Source organism: Micromys minutus, assembly GCF_963924665.1.
Source record: "Micromys minutus genome assembly, chromosome: 20".
NCBI classification, from domain to species: domain Eukaryota; kingdom Metazoa; phylum Chordata; class Mammalia; order Rodentia; family Muridae; genus Micromys; species Micromys minutus.
The window spans coordinates 23,506,436-23,525,009 of NC_137955.1; the positions used below are offsets into that span (position 1 = coordinate 23,506,436).

At 43.4% G+C, this 18,574-nt stretch overlaps 1 protein-coding gene across 2 annotated transcripts in view; it reads left to right on the forward strand.

The window, feature by feature from the left end:
- The window catches only part of FYB1 (FYN binding protein 1), a gene marked incomplete at its 3' end in the record, with an annotated part of 78,767 nt that overhangs the window by 26,182 nt on the left and 34,011 nt on the right, over positions 1 to 18,574 (forward strand). For both annotated transcript variants that reach the window (XM_080933576.1, XM_080933577.1), the window contains exon 2: positions 11,179 to 11,335. In XM_080933576.1, the coding sequence (XP_080789702.1) occupies positions 11,179 to 11,335 (157 nt within the window). The remainder of the gene's footprint in view (positions 1 to 11,178; positions 11,336 to 18,574) is intronic.

The following is an 18,574-nucleotide window of genomic DNA, read 5'->3' on the forward strand; positions in this document are numbered from 1 at the left end:
GCTAAGAAAAATTATTTAGTAAAACTGGAAAAAATACAGAATCCCAACATCCCCCCATTTTGGTTTAATTAAAAAAGAAAAATTAGAGGTGATGGTGGACCAGGAATAGGGTTGTTGTAATTTGTGACTGCTTCACTCTTGTTTTGGGGCAACATTTCTAGGGAGTCTAGAAAAGTGGGAGTGAGGATGTTTGTCCAGTCTTAGAGTTGGCTGTTCCCTTATTGTCCAGGGTCTGTGGAACCATCTGAGGATAGGTCAGAAGGAACAGGTCCAGTAGAAGCATTTGTGTCTGTGAGAGAAGGCTGAAGCATCTGTAGGTTGCTTCTCTGGAGCTGTTCTAGATGTAATAAGTGCCTGGACTTGACAAGATGCTGGAACACACATATGTATACATTATGGGCAGGGATTAAGTACATTTGGAAGAAAAAAAATTGCAGGAGCGGTCCTAGTGCTGCCATTTCTCCCCTTCTCTTATCATAAAAAGGAGGAAAAGGGGAGGGGAAAGCAGATGGTGAAAAGGGAATAGGGGCACCGAGAGTCTCTGGGGCATCGTAGGGGGTGCAGCTGGCTCTCATCATCCGGGTCCACCTGGCAAATGTTCACATCAGGCTTCTCTATGGACAGTGGCTGGTAATCCTGTAACAGGAACTGGTTAATAGTTTGGTTAGGAATTTTTTGTTTTGTGTCTATTATTGAAGTAGACAGAAGATTAATAAGGTTTGGAGCAAATCACTACAGAGCGTGTCCCCAATGTCTTAAAACAGTTTGCCATGCCAAAAAGAGAGATAGAAGAAAGGTATGAAGTCATGGCAACATCGGAGTCAGGGCAACTGATAAAGGGTGAGGTAAGGTTATTGGGCAACATCACTGGGGAGGCTGTAAGTGGCAATTGTGAGTTTGTTCCAGGGGGTACACATAGCCAGCAGTCTTTAAAGTAGCCGGGTTGGGTGACATCAATTGAGACATATTTATTCTAAATGTTGATAGTACTTACTGGGCACCCTGGTTGATTATTTTATGGTAAAGCTTACCAACAATTTCTGTCTCCCACCGGGGGTCCCATGGAACTTGTATGTGGAAAAAGAGCTGTAGGTGTCTCGAGAATCACCTTAAAAGGGTTCTGGTAGGGTCTAGTAATTGGATGGCAACATGACAATGATGTTTAGCAAAAGAGGGATTCTGGACATCCCAGACTCGGGGGTCTACCTGAGAAGCTGGTAAAGAAAACATGCTTGTGTTAGTAGATTGACTGGCCAGAAGGAGGAGCAGAGGGGTTGCTGGCAAGCTTGGGTTCAGGCAAATGGGGAGAGCAAAGGAAATAGAGGCTCCCAACTTAGCTAGGAGATCTCTTTCCCAATAAGGGGACAGGACATGTTGGCACTGCCAAAAAGGAATGGGTGAGAGGTACACCCCTAAAAATGCAACTAAGTTGTGGGGTCTGGTGAGGAAGGAAAGGTTGTCCTCCTACCTGACAACGAGAAAATGGGAGGGAGAAGTGGGTCCCCAAAACTTTATCAGGACTGAGTAAGTGGCCCCAGTGTTAAAGATGAAGGAGATAGGCCACCTACATACCATGATATCTACCTGTGGCTCCCTGTTTTTGATAGCAATGGTTGGGTCAAGGGAGCCCAGACCCTGTCAGTCGTTCATAGCCAAGCCTAGATCAGCTGGAGAGTTATTTGGACGTGATGTCTCTCTGTCCTGTGTGACACAAGGGCAGTCTACAGCTGGACGCAGTGGTGACAGGCACCACAGGTACACTGAGACTCACTAGGTGGCCCTGTGCTCTGTTACAGAGAAGTGGCTGCTTCTAACCCAGTGTCTGATACAACAAAACAACCGAAAGCAATAGCTTGGGGCCTTCCTATTACAAAGAAATGATAAATTTGTGAGATCAGAGGTGACCCAAATACCTTGTTTGAATTAATGTTATTAATGCAATGCAAACATGTGCCAAAATATCACATGTACAGTTAATATCTGCTCGTCAAATACATTTAAAAGAAGATGTCTATCACAAGTTGATATAGGTTAAGTCTCACTAATCTAAAAATCCAAAATCCTAAATGCTCCAAAAGATTCAGCAGGGCACTGAAATACCAGCCGTACACCTCGACTCTCCTTTTTAACATAAATTGGTTTGCTTGGGTTTTGTTTATTGGAAGGCACGTGCATGTCACAGCCCACATACAGAGGTCGGAGAACAACTTCCAGGGATAGGTTCTCTCCTTCCACCATGAAGGCCCCAGATATCAAACTCAGGTTGTCAAACTTGACCACAAGCTTTGCTACTTAATAGCCCATCTTGTCAACCTCCTACCTGACCTCTTAACTGGAAGTGCTCTATAAAACTACCTTCATGCTCTGTGAATAAAGCACACGTAATACATTATCTTCGTGTCCCTTTGCATTTAGGACACATCCCCAGCATATCTCATTATGTGTGCACGGATTGAAACAGATCTCAGTCTAAGCATTTATTTCCAATAAGAGATATGAGACCAGAAGAACACTCAAGGTGCTCTTGTTTCCCTGCATAACTCCATTGTTATTTGACTTACTAGTTGCAAACACTCAAAAACTGGAAGGTATTGTGAAAATATCTCGGCTTATTGTTCACATATTTACCCAGTAGTGGTCTCCTGCAATAACCAGGGATATGTGTCATGAGTGTCTCTGCCAGCCTACTCATTGATCAAAAGCATGCTCTGGCCCAACTGCCCCAGACACTCTGGGTGTCTAATTCTGCCTCTGTTTGTACCACTCTCTAGATTATTGCCACGGTGGCACCAGATTTATGTTACTTTATGTATTGAAAGTAAAATCACTAGTAAAAATAGTTTTTCTTTTACAGTTATATATAATTAAATGACCAACAAAGTTGTTATTAGGAAAGGAATCTTTTAAGAATTAAAAAAGAGGAGGGCCATCAAGATGATTCATCAGGAAAAGGCTTTCAAGCTTAGGAGCTCAATCCCTAGACCTACCTACAAGTCGGGATACAGAACTAGCTCCTGCAAGCTATCCTCTGATATCCATATATGGGCGATGACATGTTCACAAGCATAGAGTTTGAGTATGAAATATAAGCTCAAAACAATAATCGAGCACTCAGGGCTGGATGGCACAGTGGTTAAGAGCGCTGACTGTTCTTCCAGAAGTCCTGAGTTCAATTCCCAGCAACCACATGGTGAGTCACAACCATCTGTAATGGGATCCAATACCCTTTTCTGGTGTGTCTGAAGACAGCTACAGTGTACTCACATCAATAAATCTTTATTGTTAATAAGAATAATAATAATTGAGCACTCAAGATCAGCAGGTCTCATGTCTTTCTTCTAATGTCAAACACTGTTTTAGGGCTAAGGAGCTAGCTCAGTGTGATTTAGTGTTTGCTGGGCAAGCACAGGACCTGAGTTCAAATGTGGGTCATGACCTTTTTGGGGGTTCAATGGAGGTCTCATGGGGGATCACATAACAAATATCCTGAATATTGGACACTTATATTACAATTCACAACAGTATCAAAATTACAGTTGTGAGCAATCGATGAAAATAATTTTATGGTCGTCACAACACGAGGAACTGTATTAAAGGGTTACAGTGTTAGGAAGGTTGAGAAGCCCTGCCCTAGGTGTTAATGCAGAAGATACGATGAGGAGTTGAAGGTGTGACTGAAGAGTTCATTTCTTTCCTCTCATCATCAGAGCCATTTTGGTCTCCACCTCTTCACCTCCATCCTAATTTTGACCCTGACTCCCAGTGTGAGCCTCATGTTTCAGTATTACTTTTCTTTCCATTTTTGATGGTCTCTTCTAAGCTGTCTAACATTTTCTTGGCACTTTGCTTTCAAATCAAAAGCAATTCTTACTAATACAGTTCCTGTGTTTTGTTCTCCACTAAATTGGCTTGTAAAATTTCCCATCCATTACAGCTTGCAAAGCCTTTGAAAATAAGAACAGAAGATACTGAAATTACAACAAGTAAACGTATTGTAAAGCCAGGTTAATAGTAAGACCCAGTGGTTTCAAGACCTTATCCACTGAAGGCAGCTGAGAATGCCCTGAACGTTTTAACACAGCCGTATGGTGTTTTATATTCTCCCAAATAAAATCATACGAGGGAATGTGTGTTTTTCCTGCTTCTTTCCAGTCATACATTCTTACCACGCTTCAAAAGGGCAGGAAGATTTCCAAAAGTCTGCTTTTTCCAAAATAGATGTGTGCCAGTTAGGGTATATGTTTGGAGCCTAATTGTAAAATCCCTGGAATCTCTCTATAGACAGACAGACACACACGCTGTTTAGATAAAATGCAATACTTCACAAATTAGTATATGCTTGTTTATAAGAGATGGGGATGCTTACACAGGTAAACCATCTTGTGGGTATGTTCAAACTCCTTAGCCTCAAGTCTAGAAATACAAATTAAACAGTATTGTTTCACAGTGCTTTCCCATTTCAGTATTAAGAATGTTGCTCATTTTGTGACAAAGCAGATGCTCTTCTCTGCTAGAGGAACATGAAACGGTAGAAGCTGACATGACATTCACCAGGGTGTTTCCATGCTCAGTTCCTTAGACCAGTAGCTCCACTTTCCAGAAATGTATTCCACGGTTTGGTTCATATGTATAGTCAAAGACACAAAGATCATTTTATTTGTTTTAATTTTATTGACCTAAGCTATCAAAAACTTGGAACTAACCTACAGTCCTTCCAAATGGCAGATATGAAGTAACCCAGCAATGCTTTTCTTGATAGAAACTCAAGATGGGGAAACAGGTCCATATAGATGTCTGTGTGTGAGTGCTCATAGCAGGAATTCTTTAGAATAAACAAAAGTAAAATCAACTTAAATGTTGTCTAACTTATGGATTGATACAGAAATGTGATCCATCTGCATGACAGAATAAAATTCAGCCATATTTGGCATGCTTATAATGACCCACGACAGCTCCTAATCCTATCTGATTTCTCATCAAAATGTCCATCACATCTTCTTTTGAGGCCTTAAGTTCCAGCTCCAATGCCCCAATCACAGTTCCTTCCCATGTGCTCCTTCATCTGAACTCAAGTTGGACGTGGGCTACAGGGGGACCTTACTAAGACGTTTGCTGACTTTCCAGGTCACTGTGGTTCTCGACCTGTGGGTTGAGACTCCTTTTAAGTCAAACAAAACCATCTGCCTATCAGAGTACATTATAATTCATAACAGCAGCAAAATTACAGCTATGACGTAGTAATAAAAATAATTTTATGGTTGAGGGTCACCAGGACATGAACTGTACTAAAGGTGTCACCATTAGGAAAACTGAGAATTACTGCTCCAGGAAACCAACCCACTGTACAGACACAGGCTTCCATATCTCTGGCTAATCCTCTCCTTCTCAGAGGAAAACACTCCTGATCTTTTCAGGCTTGGTAATTAAAGACCACAGACCACCCAACAAAGTTCTCAAGCCTTGAGGGACAAGACAAATTAGTAGATCAGGATCACAGGGGTCATCTGTCAAACTTCACATCTGTCACTTGTCATGCCAATGAAAGTCTAAACTTGTTCTTTCCTGTTATTTCATAGAGTTAACATGCCTTCATGGCTTTATTTCCAATTCTCTGACTAATTCTGAAATATTGTCTTTTCCTAGGGTCAGGCAGCATGTTTGGGAGTGTTTACTATCTCCAGGATGGCTACATTCCTGTCATCTGACTTCAAAAATCAGATTCTAAAGCAACCCAAAGTTAGCGTCCCACACACCTCTCCACATATCGTTCATATTCTAAACCAGTTTTGCCCAAGATATAACTGAAAATACCTTTATAAAATTATCCTAAGAAGAAAGGTTTTTTAAAAAGTCAAAAGTAGATGATTATATTCCAATCTTAGGAAAAATTATTGTCTACTCGAGCTTTCTAATAAATTCAGTTTCATTGCTGTGAAAAGCAAGAAACCATAGCAGGAAGGGCAGAAACACAACAAGAAAATGACTATGGTCCATCTCCATTTCATTGCTCATCAATTTTGAACTTGGACAGTTTTCAACACTAAACTGAAAGTAAATGGTAGTCTTGTCCCATGGCTGTTACAAACATGAGTGAAAGTACCTGTATACAGTGCCTGTAGAGACCCTGCTAAGATTCAGAAATGGACTCTTATTTTCTGACATTTTCTGCCAATAGCTATTGTTTATCTATCTCTCCTTATTTCATTACAGCTCAACCTTTATACTCTTCCTAACAAGAAAACAGTTTACTTTTAAGAATCTCAGGATTGGCTGTGTTGTATGCACCCTGTATGGCTGAGATATGATAGATAGATAGATAGATAGATAGATAGATAGATAGATAGATAGATGGATGGATGGATGGATGGATGGATGGATGGATGGATGGATGGACGGATAGATAGATAGATAGAGAGAGAGAGATATAAGTATGTATATATATTATATATATATATATATATATATATATATATATATATATATTAAGAGAGATAGAAATAGATAGAGATAGAGATATATAGATATTGAGGTTAGTCTACTCACGTCTTTGTTCCAGAAAAACAAAGGCGCTTTGTTTGAGAATCATTTTTCATAGATGCAGATGGTTTTTCTGTGCAGTATTTAAGAGTGACCATAGATTTTGCAAAGCAGAGTATTTCACTGCCAACTTCTAGCGTTAATCACAGGAAGACTTCCGTGTGCCATGAGGAATTAGCAGTTCGTTTAGTGCCTTATTAAGTCGTGCTGTTCATTTTTAACTATTTCCCACTGGCCATCTTTATTTTGAACCCAGTCCGTTTCTCTCTATTTCTGAGTCCTGCCCTTCTCTGGCCGTGGTGCCCTCTCAGGCAGGCCCTGTCCTGCTGGCGCACAAGGTTGCCAGTAACTGAAACGCACCCCTTTCTGCTCTGGGTCTCATGGAAAGGAGACTATGCTCTTCGAAAAACCACTCTGGAAGTCTGTGTGCCTGTAGAGAGGCTTCTGAGTACACCCTCGCTCAGTGTTTCCAATTCAAAAGACCAGACACTGCCCAGCCCTGAGCAGTAACTTCTCCCTTCCGGTCCTTAGCTCACCCTCATATGGTAATGGCTCCTGCTTGCCAAAATCTCATTTGTGAAATACAAGTCACAGATGGTTAATGAACATTTTTTTGTGTGTAGGCAGTGGTTTATTAACACTCAACTTTCACTCATAGCATCTTATTGTCTTTGGCTACTAACTACTTATTTGTGAAAAAAACTTCTTTTCACCTGCCCAGTAATCTAATATTTATGCTCTGGTGAAAGAGGCATTTCAAACTACTAAGTACTGTCATGGGTCATATAATAGCATGTCAGTCAATACCAGGCTACATAATGCCATGATGTCAGTCAATACATGAGCCACAGTGTTCCTGTAAGATTATTAGTTAAAATCCAAGAACACACTGCTAACAACTGAGCCATCTAACTCTGTAGCCCCAAGGTCAATGTTCCTAATAAAGGTATTCTATAAATCAATATGAACAAGCAAACGTCATGTAGAATATAGACAAATAATTGAATAGATTGAGTGTTTTAAAAGAAACACAGCTATAAAGATAGAAAATTGCACTAGTGTTTGAATTGATATGAAATTAATATTTTCTAATTACAATTAACACATCCTTTTGCCCTCTCCAAAATGTCACATCAAATCCAGGACAGTAAGAGACACAATCTCCATATTGAAGGAAACTAGGTGCTACAATCAATTGTAAAGCATAAAATTTCAAGTGAGAAAGTGAATGGAGAATGGGAAAAGAAGAGTCAAAGAAAGCAGGGGAGATACAGAGACAAATGTATCTTCCCTACCCCCTCCACATGCCCCCTCCACTCACCCCCTCCACTCACCCCCTCCACACACCCCAACCACACACCCCCTCCACTCACCCCCTCCATACACCCCAACCACACACCCCCTCCACTCACCCACTCCACACACCCCCTCCACTCACCCCCTCCACACACCCCCTCCACACGCCCCCTCCACATGTCCCCTCCACTCACCCCCTCCACTCACCCCCTCCACTCACCCCCTCCACTCACCCCCTCCACACACCCCAACCACACACCCCCTCCACTCACCCCCTCCATACACCCCAACCACACACACCCTCCACTCACCCACTCCATACACCCCCTCCACACGCCCCCTCCACATGCCCCCTCCACTCACTCCCCCCACACACCCCCTCCACACACCCCCTCCACACACCCCCTCCACTCACACCCTCCACTCACCCCCTCCACTCACCCCCTCCACTCACCCACTCCATACACCCCAACCACACACCCCCTCCACACGCCCCCTCCACTCACACCCTCCACTCACACCCTTCACTCACACCCTCCACTCACCCACTCCATACACCCCCTCCACACGCCCCCTCCACACGCCCCCTCCACTCACCCCCTCCACACACCCCCTCCACACACCCCCTCCACTCACACCCTCCACTCACCCCCTCCACTCACTCACTCCATACACCCCAACCACACACCCCCTCCACTCACCCACTCCATACACCCCCTCCACACGCCCCCTCCATACACCCCAACCACACACACCCTTCACTCACCCACTCCATACACCCCCTCCACACGCCCCCTCCATACACCCCCTCCACACACCTCCTCCACACACCCCCTCCACACACCCCAACCACACACCCCCTCCACACACCCACTCCACACGCCCCCTCCACACGCCCCCTCCACACACCCCCTCCACACGCCCCCTCCACACGCCCCCTCCACACACCCCCTCCACACACCCCCTCCACACACCCCCTCCACACACCCCCTCCACACACCCCAACCACACACCCCCTCCACACACCCCAACCACACACCCCCTCCACACACCCCAACCACACACCCCCTCTACTCACCCCCTCCACATGCACCTTCCACATACCCCCTCCACATGCCCCCTCCACATGCCCCCTCCACTCACCCCCTCCACACAGCCCCTCCACAACCCCCTCCACACACCCCCTCCACACACCCCCTTCACACACCCCCTCCACACACCCCTCCACACACCCCCTCCACACACCCCCTCCACTCACCCCCTCCACATGCCCCCTCCACTCACCCCCTCCACACACCCCCTCCACTCACCCCCTCCACTCACCCCTCCTCACACCCCCTCCACACACCCCCTCCACACACCCCCTCCACACACCCCCTCCACATGCCCCCTCCACACGCCCCCTCCACTCACCCCCTCCACATGCCCCATTAGCCAGGGAAGCATTCTCAGGCACCAGCTGAAACGTGCTGGCAAATTCTCATGAAAAACTAATAATAGTGTGGAGTAGTGTATGTACCTGTATGTACATGTAATAAATGCACATAATTGTATCTGGTAGCCAGCCTATCATTGCGATCGATGAGCGACTACAATACCAACCTAAGTATTGGTTAGTGTTTTCAAGTAATCAGTAAGCAAAGGTAATAAAGTTACACATCAGAGTTTCATTCATTTGTGAATGAAGTGAATGAGTGGTTTGGTGAGTTAGACAAAACCTATAAATATTTGGCTAAATACTAGAGGATTATTTCTTGATTTTATGCTATTTATAATATGATATCTCTGAGAATGGAACATTATTTCTATAAGAGATAATCGGAATACATATATATATATATATATATATATATATATATATATGTATATGTATATGTATATGTATTCCAATATACTGTGGTCAGGTCACTAAATGCAGAGTGATTTTTAGAGTGAATACTCATCATACACAGTTACATAGTATTTTCACCTTTCACCTTATACATATCACAATGTATATGACAGCTCACATTTATTAACTACTATGTATGTATTTAGGTATTATATATCTCCTCAGAAACTGTCTGATTTGTCTCTGCTGTGTTCTTAGTACCTAGAACAGAACTTGGCATACCATAGGCATTCTACAAAACTTTATTAAATAAAAAAATAAAACCTCGAACTTACTTCCAGCCAGACAATATAAGTGCTTTATATTGTTGGACCATAATATCCCACACAATATAAGGGGCCATGATTGTTAGCTCCATTTTATAAAAGAAAGTAGGAAATAACTGGTCCAAGCCAGGACTGAAGCCCACGAACTTCACTACCACGCTCTTTGCAATATTCCCCTTGGGTATCAGAGCTATGAGGCCAGCAAAGAGACATCCCTGAATGAATACCATGTTGCAGAATTTAAAAGCATCAGAGAACTGGGTGTGTTAGCACACAGCTTCTATCATGACACTCAAGTTGTGCAGGTTAGTGGATTTCTCTGAGTTCCAGGAGAGCCTCGTCTACACAGTAAGACCCCGTATCAAAAATCAAAACAAAATAAAAGGCAATAGAGTCAAATTAGAGGAATTAAAAGGAGACAATAGATTGATATTATACATTTGCATCAAAACACTCAAAAAGCCATGTGTTTCACTAGGCATTGGTGGTGCTTAAATCTTCTTAATTCTATCATTTTAGCAATGTTTTTTATTTACTCGTGGGATGATTTAATAGGCTTCCAAGTTTAAAACCTGCAGCCCAAACAAAATATCATTTGTTAAAAAGCAAAGAGCAGGCTGGAGAGATGGCTCAGTGGTTAAGAGCACTGACTGCTATTCCAAAGGTCCTGAGTTCAATTCCCAGCAACCACATGGTGGCTCACAACCATCTGTAATGGGATCTGACGCCCTCTTCTGGTGTGTCTGAAGAGAGTGACAATGTACTCACATACTTAAAACAAATAATGAATAATGACTTAAAAAATCAAAGAGCTTGTCAGAAACAAAGTGTGTCACAATGACAGTGGTATGAGTGCTCTCTGGGGATAGGAGATGTGAGTGCTAGATTTCTCCCGTCTAAAATACAGATCTAATGAAAGGAAAATAAAGTGTACTTGCAAAATCATGGAGAATGTGTTATGAAATTGATATAGAATTGCTCACAAAATAAAGAATGTAAAAACTAAGGTTTATTTTTTTAAAAGCTCAGAAAAAGTAACATACATAAAAATATTAAGACACTTTGGAGCATTAGCTCAGCAAGGGGTTTATTTCTGAGGCTTCTATTCAAGATTGCTTCTGCATCTCTAGAGCAGCAAGTTCTTATATTTTGCAGATTTGTCTTAACTTACCATCCTTTGCTTCTTAGGTACCAACAAAAGCCAGACACCTTACTCGACAACGTCCCTGCCACCGCCTCCTCCTACACATCCAGCCAGCCAGCCACCACTGCCAGGGTCTCACCCAACACACCCGCCAGTCCCCAGCCTACCCCCCAGGAACATTAAGCCTCCCCTTGACCTGAAGTAAGTAAAGGGTCATCTTACATGTTCATCAGCAGTGTCTTGCCAGGGTTGCCTAAATTCTATGTGGTGGGGTGCTAAATGGTCTATGGGAAATTTCTGTGGTACTCTGGTAGGCAGTTGACAGGGAGAAGAACAGGCTGTTTAAAGTTTGAAGTCTCTCGCCTGTGGGCTCCTTGAAAAACTAATCAAAATTATGTTGCATACTTTCTTACTTCAAGAGGGAAGAGCCAGGGCACCTGCTCACAATCTGACCAAAGCAAAACCAAACTCCAACAAGTGAAAATAACTCAGTGTCCAATTGTCTGGGATTTACTGACAATCTTTCTGGGCCAAGATGTTCTGAGTCACTTCCCCAGCTTGTCTTCTAGGCTCCAGTGTTCCTTGCTGCATAAGGTACAATCTTGGCCATACCTGCCAGGTCCAATGTGCTGACTCTCAGGAAACACTTTCCAGATTTCAGCTCAGCAAGGCTTTTTTTTTTTTAAGATTTATTTATTATATATAATCCAGACACACCAGAAGAAGGCATGAGATCTCACTACAGATGGTTGTGAGTCACCATGTGGTTGCTGGGATTTGAACTCAGGACCTCTGGAAGAGTAGTCAGTGCTCTTAACCACTGAGCTATCTCTCCAGGCCTCAGCAAAGCTTCTCAGTTCCAGCTGACCAGCATCAAGCATCCCAGCAAAGCAAAGGTTCCGGTATCTTATTGATCACAGCTGACTCTTCAGCTCCAGCTGACCAGAAGTACAGATTCTACAACACCCCCCCCCCAATTAAAAAAAAAACCGGAACAGTGTTTGCTCCCCTCTGAACCTTTACAAGCCTGGCCTCCATTGCCTGCACTGCTTCTGACATTCTAGTTTTCAAAGCTCCTTTAGAACTCAGAGCTGGCATTCAATTAGGTGAAGAAGAAACGACAGCCAGCAGGTGGCGCTGTCGAAGCACAGGTTTCCAGGCAATTCCACAAGCATAAGAAGGGCGTTCAGAAACCGTGATTAGGAAAACCTCAGTGGGTATCTCAGGCAGCTTCTATCAGAAGCCAACCAGAGGTTGGTAGAAACTAAGGTTTCCACGGGAACCAGGGGAACTGTCTCATAGATTCCTCGGTTCTGGCTAGGAGACCTAAAACCTAGAAGGAAAGCAAACATCCGATTGTGTCACATTGTTGGTAAAGTCTCAGGCAGCAAAATCCTTTTATCAACCACTTTTACAGCAGTGTAGAGTTATAAAGAAAATGTGTTCCTCTGTAAGTCACAGGCCAGCCTTGACAGCATATTCTTCTAAATCATAGCAGTTAGGCCTGCTGTGTTGGCTCTCTGAAAACCTCATCCCCAGAATCTGTGGTGGGTAAGGCTCCTAAGGAGGCTGTAGAAGGGAGAAAGGATTTCAAGAGGAGTGGAGGAGCGTGGGATGCTAGTCAGTATGCTGCCTTTGCAAGAAATCACAAAGAAGTCAACCGGCTTGGATTCCTGTAGGCAACACTGTTTCCATGAGTTATTTACAAAGTCCACAGATACTAACAAACCTAGAGTTGTTTGTTATTTCAATCACATTAAAGCTTCCTCTTGCTAAGTGGCTTATCTACGATCAGCCCACTTCATAAAAAGAATATATATCCAATTTAGAAGGAACGTGGAGAGAAAAGAAGAGGCTTGGGTGTTTTACATTGCCTGGAAACTCTATACTTAGATTTATACTGTGAGGATAATTACTGAGTGCAGAGGAGGGGGTGTTAAGGACGTGTAGATGCTTACTCATCTCTTCAAAACAGAAAGCTTCCACGGCTTTAAAGTTCTCATCGGTAAATCCCACAATGGGGAAACAACTGGATGAGAGATTTCCCCCCTTGAAGGGGACGTTAGAGAAAGACGTGAGATGAAACGAAAGCAAAATGGGCGGTGGCACTCATGCTCGAGAGTATAGAGGAGAGCGGTGGGCTGGGTTTGAGGCAGAAAAGTCGAAGATGCCAGTGTTTCTGTGCCTTTTGTCCTACCCTCCAGAGTGTCCTTGTGGGTGCTGTTCCCTCCTGTTACTCGTAATCCAATCTCAAGTCATAACCTAGTGGGCTTTTAAAATATTGGCTGCAGCTGGAAAGATGGCTCAGCGGTTAAGAGCACTTACTGACTGTTCTTCCAGAGGTCCTGAGTTCAATTCCCAGCAACCACACCGTGACTCACAAACATCTATGATCTGATGGCCTCTTCTGGTGTGTCTGAAGACAGTTACAGTGTATATGTATACATTTTTTTTAAAGGCGTATAAAATATTCACCCAACAAATCTTCGAGTCACTTCTCTGCATCCTTTCAGTTGAACTTCAGGGAAGGGCGTGCAGAAAACAGAGATCTCTGCTTTTATATAAAGCGAGGGCAGGAGAAACAGGAACAGACGGACAGATGGAAGACCTTGCAGTGGGCAGTAAGGGTCAAGTGCTGAGAGGGAAAACAGGAAAGAAACCGGTGAGGGGTGTGACAGACAGACAGCCTGTCATTACAGCTTTAAACAGGAGATGTGAGGGAACAAAGGTGCAAAGGGATGTGGGCATGAAGCATGCTAGGCATGAAGCTGTTGGGGGAGGGGCTGCTCGAGGCAGAGAAGGGAGAAAACAGAAGCCGAAAGGGGCCAAAGTCTAAGAAGCAGGGCTTCAGTAAAGGCAGAAAGAGAAGCAATGGGGAAAGAGTGTGCTCACGTAGGGCTCCCTGTGTTGTGCCAGTCTGTAGCCGTCACCCTAAGTGAGATGCGAAGCCCTGACGGTTGGAGCACAGCACCGAGGTTTTTAGACTTGCGTTTCACATTAAGGTCACTTTAAGTAGATAAACCTCGAGGCAGCACCAGAACCAGTCAGATGTTGCAGAAATGCAGGTAATCTACCAAAGCATCCTCGCCAAGATGGGCTGTCCTCGGCAGAGGCAGCAAGAAATGTCTGCACTGTGGATAAACTTTAAAGGGAACAACAGTCGAATTTGGATCTATTTGTGAAACTCACAGTGAGGATCATACATGGGCTCCATAAGGTCTTAGCAACTAGACAGTGCCTGCCACACAAGTATGAGTTCTGTGCCCATCACACGTGTAAAAAGCATGTATTGTAACCCCAGTTCTGAGGAAGAACAGGGGGGCAGTTATGGCAGAGACAGGTAGAGTCCCGAGGCTCACAGATCAGCTAGTGTAGCTAAATCAAAGGCTCTGGATTCAGTGAGAAAGACCCTGTCTCAAAATACAAAGTTTAACAGGATAAAGAGAAATACCCAAGTTCAGCTGCTGGCCTGGGCATGCTGCATGCACACTCGTAGGAAAAGAAATTGGAAAAAGTCAATTTAGACCCTGTTTAAGACGTGAGGCAGCAATGGGTGGGGAAAAATTGTGTTTGTTTCTGTGTTTTGAGGCAGGAGCTCCTGTCACTATAACCTAGGCTGACCTGAGTATACAGGGAAGCAAGGATAGCATGGAGCTCACGCGAAAATGACAACATTTATATATGGTGATAAGAAATACCCAGCAAAGGTAAAAACAGTACTGTAGACAGGAAAGAATTCCTAGAACAGGTCTGGCTCAGCTGCAGTCTGGTGAGGGCGGGGCCCAATAAATGACGAGGTTAGAGCTCCCCTGGGTGCACAGCAGAATCTCCAACTGGAATTTGGGGAGACTGGGATTTTAACCATGAGGGTCCTGCTCAGCCTGCTTCTGAAAGTTATTCTGGGGAGTAATTTGTAACCATTTTCTTTCCGGTCAATTTATGTTGCAAGTCTGAAAGGTTCGAAAGTAAATAGGAACCAGAAATCGTAAATGATTTCAAAAACCTGAGTTGTGGGAGGTCAAGTTACATGTATTTTAAATTGCATTCTTTCCCCACCTAGTGGTCAGCTTTCGGACAGCTCAGTACACTTCCCTGTGCCTTGCTCTGACAAGTGAAAGGAAATGAGAAGACAGAGCTTCTCCTTACGAATGTTCAAGTCAATGTCTTCTGCTCTAGCACATTTCTCAGGGCCATTTAAAAAGGGATCGGAACTGTATCCATGTAACTGATCCTTCATATGGAACCCAGGGTTGAGATTTTATATACAAAACATTTTGCGGTTATTAATAGTAATAAGACAGGAAAGGTGAGGTAATAAGAAATAATAACGCATGGGAAGTGACTAAGGTTAGAAAAGGAAAGAGCCAAGTGCTCTTCCTGAAGTCACTCTAGTTAGGAGAAGGGATTGTTTTAAAGAAGAATGTACCGGCATGATCTTGTAATTAACTACAAGCACTTCGAATTTTCCAGAACTTGAGACTTGGCACGTCAGATAGCCTTACCTAATTCCATTTGGCAATTTTTGGCTTAGGCCAGTCATCATTTTGAAATTTCCCATAGGTTAAGTATAGAAAGGTGTGTTCCGGAAGAAGGGGTCCATTCCTGATAAGGGCGGGTACGAAATAACTTTGTGCCACTTAGATCTATCTTCAAAAAGGATTCAGCAATAGATGATTAAGAGCTCGAATTACAAAGAGTGAGTACAGCATAAAAAACATACCACAATTCTATGTCTTTAAATGTTAAGATATAGAACCCTGGTAGATTTTGTTTGTTTGCCTGTTTGGTTTTACCTTCCTGGGAATTTAACTATGACCTCACACACACAAGGCAGGCACCCTTCACTAAGCTCCAGTCCCCACCCCAACCTAAGAGTGCTCCAAAATGACAGGCATCATAGTAAATGAATTTCATTTGGTTCTCTAGGCTATGTTGGACACAAAGAACTGTAGTGAAAAGCCTGCTTGGATGGACTTATCTCTGCTGACAAGCTTCCTGCTGTTCTTCCTCCCTGCCCACTCCCGAGGCTCAGTTGTCTGTTGCTGCTTGTGACTGGTTCCATTCTTCGCTCTGAGGCTCTTCTTTATATCTTGAACAGTGAGCACTTGGTGGCAATTGCATTTGGGTCTTCTCAGGACATCTGCACCTATGTCTTATCCTCTTTCTTGGGCCATTGTGATCACTGTTTCATGCTTATTATTTTAATATTGTAGACAGCATGAACTAAGACCTAAGGCATTACATTCTATGTGGTATAATGTTGTGTCTATATATGCAAATAACATCTTCTTGGCTGTGAAACACTTTGAATGAATGTGCTAATGCCTTTTGCTTTATTGTTATTTATTATCTATCCAGGTGTTTTAGAAAGTAGGCTGTGAGTCTCATGGAAATTATAATTATTATTATTTATTATTATTATTATTATTATTATTATTATTATTATTATTATTATTATTTAAACAGATGGCAAAAATTCATTTTGGAAATAAAAGTTAATCGTCATCTCTGTATCACTGATACAACACCAGTTAGTTAAAAATACAAACACACACAGACCTAGCAAGGGAGGAGCTACTCTGAAAGTATTTTCAAAATGATAAACGATTTCTTTCTTTCCTCAAGGGTTTTGCTGTCTGGTCATAAGTAGAGACTTTGTAGCATTCTAGAGGTGGACCAATAGCACCCGGAATCAAAGAGCAGGCTCTGGAACTGGGGAACAACCTCCCAGAACAGGCACTTTTATGAAAGACTTAGTCAGGGTCTACAGAAAGGTGGAAGGAAGGACCCAATCCCAGAGCATGGTTCTTCTGACCTCTACTCATGTGTCATGTGTCCTGGCGTGCGCGCACGCGCACATACACACACACACACACACACACACACACACACACACACACGCTATTTTTGTTTATTTTAGAGCTGATATTAACCCAATAAAACTCCTCCAGCTAAGCATGGAGAGAACCTTCAGAGAGACTGAGGGTTCTGAATCCGCAGGAAATGAGAGAAAATGAGAGGCAGACATGGCCCAGGTGTGGTGGCACACGCCTATAGTCAGTGTTTGGGAGGACTGGGAGTTCTGAGCTACAAAGTGAAACCCTATCTCAAAGAAGATTAGGATTGGAGGGAGCAAAGGGAGAAGGGAGTGAGAAGGGAGGAGGGAGGAGGGAAGAGGGAGGAGGAAGGGAGTTCTAGAAGCAAAGCAATGGAAGAACAGGGTTCTTACTCAGCCCTGGGCCCTGCTCATCATGAAAAGGACTATTCATTGATTGGATAGTCAGTGTATTTTATGTCCAACGTATTTATGTTTTCAGTAAAATGCTATTCCTTAAAGCCAAGGTGAAGGGCTTACTTATGTTAAGAGATAGGTTATTTCTCTGCCAGTGAGATGAGTCAATTCAAGCCAGATTAGAATATATTAAAGGCAGGTTGATTGGGAAGCTGTTCTTCGATGAATTCACCGGCTCCATGGACGAGGCCAGGAAAGTCGTTGTGGGTGGGCGGGGGTGAGAAGGAAGAAAGAGAAACAGAAATGAAGGAGAGAGATCAAAATGTCTGCATTATATAGGGAGGAGCATTTGGGGGAAAGCCAACCCAGCCCCTGGGCTGGAAAGTTGGAAGATGGGGGTAGGCAGGGACTGAGGGATGCTGGAGGGACCTTAAGTCCAGCCCTGCTTTGATATGTAAAATATGCAGTTCAGTCCCTGGTCCTCACTCAGAAACCAAACATCACTTAAAACTTGTTCTTCAATGTCCACACCTAGTAATTTTATTTAAGTAATTATTTCCTGAAGGATCCTTTTCCTTTGTTTTGTCATTGAAATGGAAACTTATTGTATAGCCCGGGCTGGCTTCGAGCCCCAGAGTGCTGCGGTTATAAGTATGTAAGCACAAAGCTACAGTGATTGTTCGTCACTGACTGGACCACTCAACTTCAGGTGGTCTCAACATGTTGGCTTGAAGGTTAAAGTGACTTGACCACCCTTGAATGTTTCATGCTGCATATGCAATGTAGAAGACTGACCTTCATTTCTAAGCATTTTGAACACCTTAAACCAATTTAAATCAATGCTCTCCACCTTCCTGGTGCTGCCATCCTTTGATATCGTTCCTCATGTCGCGGTGACCCTCAATCATAAAATGGCTTTGTTGCTACCTCGTAACTGCAATTTTGCTACTGTTACGAATCATATGTAAATATCTGATATTCGGGAGATCTGATATGGACCCCCAAAGGATCATGACCTACAGGTTAAAGCACCACTGCCTTAAATGGACTTCCCCATGACTTCACTACAGAAACCCCTCCCGTGACACTGTAAAAGCTTTGGCATTAAAGGCAGAGGCAGTAAGATGGTGGGCCCAACATCCTCGACCCGCTGCAGGAGTTATAAATAGATAGTTCTGGTTCATCTGCCTTTTCATCACTTCCCTTTC